General features: G+C 41.6%; 1 protein-coding gene across 3 annotated transcripts; it reads left to right on the top strand.

Moving 5' to 3' along the window:
• Positions 1-3,363: 3,363 nt before the first annotated feature.
• Positions 3,364-7,428, top strand: gorab (golgin, rab6-interacting). Of its 3 annotated transcripts, XM_071528729.1 has the most exons (6): positions 3,364-3,569; positions 3,748-4,072; positions 4,623-4,724; positions 4,822-4,962; positions 6,520-6,717; positions 6,757-7,428. In XM_071528729.1, exons 1-6 carry the CDS (start codon positions 3,515-3,517, stop codon positions 6,992-6,994), a joined length of 1,059 nt encoding a protein of 352 aa, XP_071384830.1. In that variant the 5' UTR covers positions 3,364-3,514; the 3' UTR covers positions 6,995-7,428. The 3 variants fall into 3 exon arrangements, with proteins under 3 accessions (XP_071384830.1, XP_071384828.1, XP_071384829.1); XM_071528727.1 differs by having other exon boundaries at positions 6,520-7,428; XM_071528728.1 differs by having other exon boundaries at positions 3,364-3,578; positions 3,745-4,072; positions 6,520-7,428.
• The last annotated feature ends 4,142 nt before the right edge of the window (positions 7,429-11,570 follow it).

Genomic DNA, 11,570 nt, shown 5'->3' with positions numbered 1-11,570 from the left:
TTTCCCTCCTTAGACAAAAGAGTACAAGGAGAGAAAGAGAAATGTTGCGAAGCAGATGATCAAATAGTTGACCGAATCAAAATAGTATCTTCTTTCCTGAGAAAAAGTGAGAGACAGATGCTGGGGGGGGAGAGAAGGAGAGCGAATGAGAGATAAAGAGAAACAGCGTGCGTGATGTCAAGCCGCTGTTTAGCGCTGCAAACTGACTGCAGATGGCGGGATGAGAGGTCAGGGATGGAAATTAAAGAACAAATTCAGAACAGCAGCGGGGGAAGGCTGCTCTGGCCAAGACGGGGAAGAGGGCCGAGGGGTCAGCGCAGACCCGGCATATGGGTTTTTTAAACAGCAATTAGATGCACCCTCGGCTTCCAGCTCGGAGCCACGCTGACGGCTTGACCCCTAATCATCCTCAATTTCATCAGGCTCCGACTCTCTGATACGCGTCTCCTCAGATTGGCTGTTTATTTTTCACAGCACTTCCTGTTTGATGGAGCGTGAGCGGTGTGTCTTTATGGATAGCAGGCAGGGCAAAGGTGATGTGCACACTTGCTACATGCGTTAAATCATCCGCCCCTGCTATTCGTCAATCCTCCATTCAAAACAAATGTATCTCTACATTTCCCATTTCTTATATTCTACCCAGGCGTACAGTGTAAGTGTTGATAAAGGTTGTTATTGTTGTACAACTTCTTGCCACTTTGATTCATTAGATACAGGATATAAGTTGTATGAGAGTTTTTCAAGTTGTTTGAAACACAGTTCCACAATTACTTGTCCCAGTTGTCCAATATGTGCCATATATGATATTGCCACCCACATACCACATTTTCTTTAATTGGGTGTGTATAAACTGACTTTAGATTGATGTCCACTTGCTGTGTACTAGAAGTTCACGCAGACTTTCTCCAGGGCTTATAAGACACATCCCTGCACACGTGGGCGACAGATCTGACACGTTGAACTTCTGAACCGAGCACAGTCGTCTATACCACCCATTCCTAGAGGGGAGTTACACTTCCCCCCACCTCTAACCCTGATGTGCCTCCGAAGGTCATCTCCATAATGAGGCGTTGGGCGTTGGGTACCCCCCACACCCTGCTAATCAGGGATCCAAGGCCGCCCCATCCTCGCCCGCCCTGGCCCGACGCAGCAGCAGACGCACCCTAAATGGCCGGCCAGTCGCTCTCTTGCTGCCATCTGGCCTCCATGCCTGGCCCTGTCTCCACTCTGCCCTGGATTTATGCCCTCCTGAGGTGTTTCGCCTTTTAACTCGCATATAATTGGCCCCCAGATGCGAAAAAGATGTGGAGGCCAGTTTTTATTAGTTGCCAAGCAGAGGTCATTGTTTTTGCATCGCTCTGACTCCTCGGCATTGCCAAGGTTAAAAAGACACACTTTATGTCTGTACCTTGACCAATTACCCAGAGCCAATTTATAAAATGAGGAGTCCACACAAAGCTGTACATAAATTCAAGTAATTATGGAAAAGAGAAAGCTGCAGTATAATGAAAACTTTATTTGTGAAAGGGTTGTGATGGTGTGTGCTAAATGACAGTAGTAAAAGGAGATCATTTGGATTCAGGTCTTTCCTGCAAAGTCCTGTAATACTTAATATCCAGTTTCCTGGCCACAGACTGAACCTCCACCACCATGACTAACTGCTGTCAATTTGTATGAGTTAATAGGCGATATTCACAAGAAAATCACATAACATAAAACACTTTTTTGTTTAGGTGTACAGAACAGTGCAGCCTTCTGGAGAGCTGAATACAAGGTCTGACTTCATTTCAAAGGTAAACCCTGACAAACCCTGAAAAATGGTGGAACCTGTTTTGAAATAAAATCAGAAAGCGTGTAAATACATGTACCATCAATATGCTTACAATATACAACTTTTGTGCACTGATTATATTGCAGCTATAATCCAAAATGCAGCAGAAATAAAATGATAAAAAAAAGCCCCCCAAAGAAGATGTTCCTAATACTGCAGAAAAAATGAAATAAAAGCTTAATACCTTCAAATTGGTAGTAGGCCTACTCTACTTATCTTTCCACAGAGCTCCCATGTCAGTTCTCCACAAAAAGTCTCCTACTTCACAGCAGAAAAATGCTCTGCCTCAATATTAAACTATGTAAATCACTTGAGCTTCTCAGTCTGATTTTCTGGTTTTCTTTCCTTCCCAGTACTCTAATACAACGATTCTCCATCTTTCTTGTGAAGGACACCAGTGCATTAGGCCTCCGACTCCTATCAAAGAATGTTTTGTCACAAAGAGCCCCATCTCTGAAGATTTATGTTTTGGCATGTGTGTTTTTTTCGTACATAATTGCACAGCTGAAAGTCGAGAGATAACAAAAGAGACAGTGAAACCTGTGATTAACATTGTTATGTAAATATACTATCCAATTTTGTCTATTCTGAGCAAATTAAATAATGTTGAAATGAAGCAGTTTCTGTGGACCCCTGGAAACTGTCCAATGACCCATGGGTGTCACTGACCTACTGTGGCTGATGAGGTATCGCTATATCTTGATTTGCTTGCCTAATGACTTTTCAAGACAATTCCAGACAATTGAATGAGACGTTGAAAGCAAGGCCTATCATAAAAACAGACCTATCCACAAAAAAGAACAAAGACAGTTTATGAGAGATGAAGTGAGCCATGGCCTCTGACAGTCGTGTCTGTTTATCCCTCTGCTTTGCAGTGAAGCCACTTAAATTTCATGCTGCTTTCACACAAAGCGGTTCTTTAATTAACCTCTGACCCCTCTGACCCACGGGCAATCCCTCCAAGGCTGTAAGATCTGGACATGGCCTGGGATGGGAAATGAGTGGAATAAACAAATACAATTTGAAAACTGGATATTTTACATAGCAAGTAATATTTTGTCTACAAGTATTTGACTCGCATATCAGCCTTATTGGAATAACCCACAGAGCCTAGGCTACAAACAAATTTCATTTATCCATGCTCATTATAAATAATGTACAGTTTTCCATGAAAGGGTTAATTAAAACAGCCCTCATCTAACATCACAACAAGCGCTGCAATATCAGATCATCAACTTCACAGAATTTTCAGAAGAGATTTCTGGAATCGATTTACAGGAACATGAGCTGATTGATACGTTTAGCCCATGATAAATATGCCTACTGTATTATAATATATATATTCAAATTTCTGTATAAGTGTACATCATCAAATAACTTAAGAATGAATTATTCGTCATTTTCAATAAATATTTGGTCGAATAAGGGAAATAAATTTCGTATTTTTAAGCTTTCCCGTTTTTTTTTCTCAGGCGCCATCTACAGCTTCACTTCACCGGTCTTTCTTGGGGTCCTTGACGTGGCATGCACAAACAAAGATGGCGGTCGTGTCCAGAGTTTTGCAGAACTGATCCAATTATTTGAAGCTTTATAATGATTATTACCCGAGTTTACCATTCAAATATTTCACGTATGCATACTTTTGCTTTGTCAATCGAGGTATTTTAAGTTTAGGGTCGTAAAATGGCTGGTTGGGCAGGTTTTTCTGACGAAGAGCTACGAAAGTTGCAGCAGAAAGGTAACATTACCTAATCCTAGCCAGCTAGCATGAAGTTGTTACCTGCCAACCTGGCTAACTGTGGCTCTTGTATTGGCTTGGCATGTTCTTGACGTTTTCTGTACAAACTGCTCATATGGTCTGAATTAATCTCTTCCATATCCTCGACAATAATCATGTGTGCATGTGCTTGTACCAGACCAAGCGTTGCCCGCCGCGTTAGGTCGCGGTCGGAAACCTGCTCCAACCAACCGGAGTCGGCAGCAGCTACAGCGGGAGAGAGCCTTGCAGGTAGCTGCTCAGCAGAAGATTGAAGCCGGGTCTCCTGCTCTTCCACCGGAGCAGCAGCTCACCAGACCCCCGCCGAAAGATGTCCCTCGGCCCGCAGCCCCGGCAGGAGCTGCTGCCGCCAAACCAGAAGTGGAGAAGCCCAAGGAAGAGAACCTGACTGTAAACCACGAGCCAGCTGCAGCGGAGGTCTCGCCACCCGTTGTGAAAGAACTGGAGAAACAAGAGGTGGAATTGTTAGTAAGTTTTTGATATCGTACACACAGCAGACTACGTTATTCTTTATCGAGACGTTGCCTTGAAATTGATGTTTTGTGGTTTTATCGCATGTATAGCCCATGGTCCTAATCTGTTTTTATTAAAGACATATATAGACAGATATATTAGTGTACCACTGACCTTTGAACCTTTCACAGATATATTGGGATAAGCATAGATTGTACCAATAACACAAACTTGACATTTTCACACAGGCATGGATAATTAAATTTTATACTATGTGTTTATACAATATGAGTAATTTCTGTGTTGTTTGCCAAATAGTCTTTAGTATAGACGTTTGTTTTGATTTTCTTTCAGGAGATAAATTTGTAGGATGGTTTCAAAGAAAATCTTTCTCGCAAATATTTTTCACAGGTATATTGGACGTTGTTAATTTACTTCCCCAACTATCAGCGTTGGTATTTGACCTAAAACACCTTTAATGTCTGGACTTTGTTTTTATTTGGCCTTGCTGATTTAAATATATATTTTGTGTGTTCAATGCCCTCTATTTTTTCATCACAGCCGGGAAAAGACGCGTCTGGAGCTGCTCCAGCAAGAGCAAAAAATGATCGAAGAGAGGAATAAGCGCAAAAAAGCCCTGCTTACAAAAACTATCGCTGAAAAGTAAGTACAGGTCCCATGGGAAATAGGCAGTGATAGTCACATAAGGAAGTCGTGCTTATCTGCAAATTTGTAATCTCCAATGTTTTGTTCTCCACAGGTCCAAACAGACTCAGGCCGAGGCAGTGAAGCTGAAGAGAATCCAAAAGGAGCTCCAAGCCCTCGATGATATGGTGTCCAATGACATCGGCATCCTGAGAGGCAGGATAGAGCAAGCCAGCTGGGACTACAGTGCTGCCAGGTACACAGACGGAGCATGAAACAGTAAATAAACCAAACAAGAAAGGCATGAAACGGAAAAGGCAATTGACCGTTCAATAGTTATTTTATTTGTTTGGCTGAACTAGTCTGATTATTTGAATAGAAACCCTTATTAATCAATCACAGCCTTGCAATGAAGGGCACCGTGAAGCCCCATGAGTGATTTATTTGTGCATTCTGCTAATCCATTAAGAAAAATGCTCATCAGGGAATGGACATTTACTGTAAATCTTCTCCCTTCAAACTCTGGAAAGACTGCCCCCTGCAGCATGTTCTGAGTTTTCATGTAACAACATCATTTATACAGGCACACTTGTAATGCACATGTGTTTTCAAAGGCTTTGAACCACTTTCATCAGACATAGTCCCTCTCAGATGTTCTGGGTAGTCTTTAACTTTGACTCAACCTCCATGGATTAGGGATGCACGATTATAACTAAAAGGATAATCCTGAAAATCCTCACAATTATTGATCAGACATATTAGTCTCAATGATTTTGGAAACAGATTTTGAAAAATGATTAAACCTTTTGCATCTTGAATCAAGATATCGGCTATTTTTAACTTAGTCTTCATTTCTTAATTAGTATGTAATTAAACAGCAATAGAAGCTGGAAAGTCCCTAAATCAGTACGAGCCTGTCTTCAAGCGTGTTGTGCTCCTCATTCACAGTAATATGATAAACCTGTAATTGACCTTGGGGTTGTTGCTGTGATCTCACTGTGCCTGTGCAGGCTGTTAGATTAGCTCAGTGTTCGCTCAGAGGAGCTCAGATGCTACAGTGTTTTTGTTAAAGATGTTTGTATAATGTAGAGAGGACTGCGCACTGCGGCAGCCTTGACCTTCAAGCACTCATTATAGTGGATTTTGTTATGATTCTTATGGTGATTTAATCAATTGTTGATATTACATTGAGGTGCAACAAAAACCCAAGTCAAAGTTTGTTAAGTTTTGTACTTGTTTGACATCATCTGGTTTGTTACCAAAATATTTCACTGCTAAAATGTTCCTCTATTCAGACATGCTGGGTGGATTTGGCTCAATCATCAGTGGGTCTGTTCATTCTTACCTGAGATTTGGACTCCATGCCAGCTGCTCATTTAGTCTAAATTATCTTTAATCTTAAATGTAATCACTGGACTACTTCTCTTTTACATTCAAGCAGACTTCTCACTTCAGGTTCAGCCTCATTTATGCTCATGCATGATTAAATCATGATAAAGAGCAGGTGTGAATAGACGAATAAGCTGCCTAATGTGCACTCAGCATAATTGGTCATAGTGCTCATTGTGAACAGGCGAGGAATGTAAATGGGAGTACTGGGATTTAATACAGGAGCCATTCTAAATTAAATGAAACAATCCTAATATCACAAAATTAAATTGTTATTATTCAACGAAACTATAATATACACTGTCTTTTTTTTACTGTTTTAATTTTGATTCTGTTCATTTCAGTTTTTGATTCCTTTCTTTCCCCTGTTTTTCTCTCATTATTTCCTCACTTTGTGTGCCATCCTCGCCACGTCCCTGCACAGGAAGCGCTATGAGAAGGCAGAGGCCGAGTACGTGACGGCCAAGCTGGACCTCCACAGGAAGACCGACGTGAAGGAGCAGCTGACGGAGCACCTCTGTGCCATCATCCAGCAGAACGAGCTGCGCAAGGCCCATAAGCTGGAGGAGCTGATGCAACAGCTGCAGCTTCAGGCCACTGAAGAGGAGCTGGAGAAGGAGAGGCAGAGGGAGATGGCGGAGGAGGAGGAGGAAAAAAGGAGGAGCTGTGTGGCGAACCCAGGAGATGGGAAAAAGGAAAACGGCATTCAGGAGAATCAGGAGGGAACAGTGCATTCTGCCCAAGACCAGGGGTCCACAGAGGGAGAGCCTGTGAAGCAGGGGGCGGGTGCCACCGTCCACCAAGACTGCCCCCCAGTGACTGAACCAACAAAGACTGACCAAGACTGTAAAATACTTGAAAACTGTCATCAGAGTGAAGCGCTGGCTTCTGCCTCCTGATGCTCAGGGAGGAAGGACAGTGAGATTGTCACTTACTCCCCGCTGTAGGGATAACTACAACACAACAGCAATATATTCCACTAATACTATTGGACAGGTGCCATGTTTTTCATCTGCAGTGGTCCTGTACGGCTATACCTGGAGGGCCGGAGTATCATATTCAGTCCTGCACGGTGCCAGACTGCCCATCGCTGAGTAAATTAAAAATGTATTTCATTACCATTTTGCTCCGGTTGGTTGCTCTTCATGTGGGTGCTTCTAAAAAATGCTCCTTTCCGAGCTCCTCTTCAAAACATGTGGTTTTACATCGTATGTGAATTATCTCTTCCCAAAGGTTGAATTCAAAAAGATGACTGTTTTTGATTGCTGTGTCTCTGTGGCAGGGATGAAAGACGGTTAGTGTTTACTTCCTGGAAAATCTCTCTTGTGTTGAGCAGATGGGGGGGTGGGGGGGTGGATTAATCCATTTATGTTATGAACATAAACCCATGTATTGTATGTTGTAGATCAACATATTAGCTCGGGTTAGGGTAGTATTTCACAAAGCTAATTTTCCTCTGTCAGTGCAGTTGAGGAGCAGCATCTGCAGTGGGCCTCCTAAATGGTAAGGTGATATCTCTTAATGTATGTATGGATGCATGCAGGCCCTCAGTTGAGAAAATTCCACTGCATGTACTTCTGCACCGCTACGGCCTTAGAGGAGTTTATTTTCACATGGAGCTGCACATTGAGCAATGTGTCCAGAATAATATATGACATTAATCTAGTGCGAATGTTAAACTTTATATCGTATGTGATGTGACCCGGCTGTTTAAGCCTGGTTTGTTAGTTTGTTAAACCTATTTAACTGTATAATGTTAAATGATACAGAAACAAATGTCTGATGCATATACAATGTGGGAAGTGGTCTTATTTAAATGGATAAATATTTAAAAAAAGTTTATTTTAGATATACTGTACTGTCTAATATCATTTTACTTAAATAAAATTAAAAAAGAGCATAATGTATTTCCTCATGCTCTGGCCTTTATTTGATGTATTTTTTTTTCTCACAGCTCGGTGGATATTCACACTTGTCGTTTGTAGCTGTATGAAATGAGAGCTTTAATCCTCTCGAGCTGTCTGTAAGGCTTTGCTGTAGCTGCAGGTTATCTGCATGGCTGACAGATTCCCTGAAGCTTGTGGTGCGGGAAGGAATTTACGGAGAAGACTTTTCGGACTCCCATCGCTTTTTCAAGTCGTTTTAAAGTGCAGTAAGTGTTTCTGTAAACCGCTTTGAGATTTTACAGCGCTTTGGTCACATCTGGCCGTCTGAACGAGAGCCCATAAAAGCAGCTCTTTTAATTAGTTGGAGGTAGTAGTGAGTGACCACCGCATGTCCCCAGCACCTCCAAGGTCAGGGAGTGAGGCCGTTTGATATCCTGTCTCTACTGATGGCGGATCTCATTTCTAATTTGTGTACTGTGCCTGTATTATATTAGCCTATATACATATATAAAAATAAGAAGGTGCGTAATGCAGGACCTCCAATCAGTGATCATAAGACAATCGACAGAAAAGAAATGTCACATTTTCGGAAAAGTACGAATTTATGCATTTAGCTAAACTCTTAAAAGACGCAATATCTTCATAAAACTTGCACCGGTTTGATACGTGTTATGAATTTGTCATGAATATTTTTGTCAGCTAAAAATGTGGGTAAACTTAATTCCGCAAATAAAAAGCTGTGTAAACTGAGTTTAGCTAGGTTAACTTCCATCATCCACCTCAATACTTCTGTTTTAGATGGGAATAATAATTGTCACGGGCCTTTGAGATAATTCAGTTATCCTCAGGGGGGCTCCTTGTGAAAAGAAATATGCTCTTGATTATCTGGAAAAGAAAAAAGATAGGCTACAGGCTGTGGAGATTATGGCATCCACAGGGCTTAAAAAAGCATGAATTGGTTATACATTGGAAATACATTTCCATTTTTGTTTTGTGAGGCGCTGGGCCCAACTTCAGAGAGCGGTGGATTTTAAAGCAATGTGTGATTTATGTGGCGCTGGCGTCCCTCGACAGGTCGAGAAAGGCCCTGTAACCCGAGAGCCCAAGACCGAAAAAAAAAACTCCACTAAAATCAACTTTTACTGAAAATCTTAGCCATCTGGCCAAAGCTTTACGTCGACATTATTGAATTTTGACCTTGTCGCTATACCTGTGAACGACACGGATGCGACCTAAAGAGACTTAATTGGATCAGAGTCATGATGTCAATTTGATCTATTTTTAATCTTGTTGCAATCTAATAACTTATACGGTGCTATCAAACATTGGGGCTTTAAAGCTCGAGCTCCTATTGTGCATTTTGGTGATTTGCTTTGGCAACTGAAAATTCTTGTCCAGTCTAAATTAGCTTTGGTGTAAATAACCCAATCTCATTTCACTCATTTTAATAAAATTCACTATTTCATAAATTCATTCCATTTTCCTTTTCTGACGCACGCAGTAGCAGGACCAGACAAGGGATAGACTGTTAAATCAGGACAATAAATAGAGAATTAGAATCTCTCAGTAAAACTCTAAAATGGACTCTAATCTTGTCAGGCTGTGTTATAGATGCTGATGTAGGCCCAGTCTTATTTTCTCATGTCGATGAGCCGCAAAATAAGGACAGGTCAAGGTTATACAGCAATTCAATTTGGATCAAAGTGACACAGTGTTACATCTTTTGCGTCGTTACTGAAAAAAATAAAATAATTTAACCTATTTCAAAATGCTTAATTTGGCCTTTTCGTTTTCAATCAAAGAATATCTTAAGCCTGTAGCCCAAAATGAGTAGCCTATAACATAAAATCAACAAAGGGGCTGCATCTCATGAGTAATTTGTTCCTAATTAATGGCCCATATACCATTCAACAGACATGTCAGAATGGGCGTATTTAATGAAAACTTCCACTTGATCCTAATGTGTTTTCTTTCGCTGTTGATTCAGTGGTGTATTAGCTCAGTCCTGCTCTTGGCCCCAGGCTGGATCAGCGGCCTGCGAGCCGCTGTGTGTCCCGGCTGGCCCGGCTGCAGGCCGCTGTCCAGTGACCCTTGGTGCTGATTGGGGTAGCGCATTGGCCCCTGTCCTGTTTTATTTCCCTAATTGGGAGTAAATGGCCTCCTTGTTGACTCTTTACATCCTGTGCGGGAAACCATATGTTGCCGACACACTCCCCTACTCCTCCTGATTGCAGCGACTGGGGAATTCTCATCGTCCGACTGCTGAGCTGCAAATCTTTCGCACAGACCGAGAGCTGATTACAACTTTCAGAGCAGTCTGTCAAAAGCTGAACAGTCAATTGTGGGTTACTTCACTAAACAACAAGCCTCATAATCTGAACTGTAGAAATGCAGAGTTTATAGATATTTGGCCTGTTAGGCAGTAAGATTGCCTGAGCGCGCAGAATGTTTCCACTTAGTATAACCATGGTTTGATGGTCTAACATTGTCGATGCTTTATGAGTGCCACTCTGTCCCCTCTTCACTACGGTTTATGACTCATTTTCTGATATTGTTTCTATTGTTGCAGTGCTCGGCGCGGAGTGCAGCGTTATAATTGTAAACGGGCTGTGGTGTTCCGACATGAAAAGCAATCTGCTCCTGATTAAACAACACGGAGAGTTTACAAAGCAGTGCCCGTGTGAAATTAATTCACCCGCACTGATTCTCATTAGAAACCTAACCGCTGGCTTTGCTTTCATGGGGGAGGACGGGGACGGGTGTAACACTGCAACACAGTGATGTGGTGGTAAATATAAAGGTGGGTGAACTATAACCTCCAGTCAGTGATTATCATAAGACAAAAAAAACACCAATGTAAACAAAATCAGTTAGCCTATATAAAAAACCCAACATGAATTTATGTTTTTCTCTGTAAAATATATTCTCATATAGGCTAATACACCCACACTCCTCACTGAATTCCCGTTATAATTTATGTAAAGGTGGGTAAGATGAGTTTATGTGGCTTTACCCTCCACTGAATGCCACCCACCGTCTCTCCAAGTTTGAGGGGGCTAAGCTATGGATCAACTAATTAACACTGTACATGCATTTAGTCCTGACGTGAGTGGAAGTGCGGAGCTTCATGGCTCTGTGAGCAAGTGCCATTTTTTTTGCACACAAACCCGGTTTTTAAAACAGTACAGTAATTTATTACAAGTTCTGTTTTTGGCTTGTGCAGCCTGTGTTTCAGTTAGGCCCTTCAAGCATATTGGGCTACAGATCAGTCTTTCAAGATTTATGTAATGTACTTTATCAAAGCTAATTCTGAGCCCAGAGTCTGCATGGCTGCCAGGGTCGCAGACAGTTGTAGCATTCTTCAGGCCTGTATGTCATAACTTGCGCCCATCAATGCGCATCAGATTTATTTAATTTAGTTTCGGGCATGACAAACAGTAAAATACAGTGTGTTACAAGGTTCAGAAATATCTTGATACTTTATATCATTGGCAGCATGCTTGTAGACACACACATACTCATAGGCTACATACAAATGCACACAAAAACACACTTATACAAATACACATATAGGCCTACATATAGACTA

Source organism: Centroberyx affinis, unplaced genomic scaffold, assembly GCF_046629955.1.
Source record: "Centroberyx affinis isolate AG114_WGS23_722 - 3 ecotype Tasmania unplaced genomic scaffold, CSIRO-AGI_Caff_v1 ptg001715l_1, whole genome shotgun sequence".
Taxonomy (NCBI): domain Eukaryota; kingdom Metazoa; phylum Chordata; class Actinopteri; order Beryciformes; family Berycidae; genus Centroberyx; species Centroberyx affinis.
The sequence above is the reverse complement of the archived record's forward strand: the minus strand, read 5'-3'. Positions and strand labels throughout refer to the sequence as shown.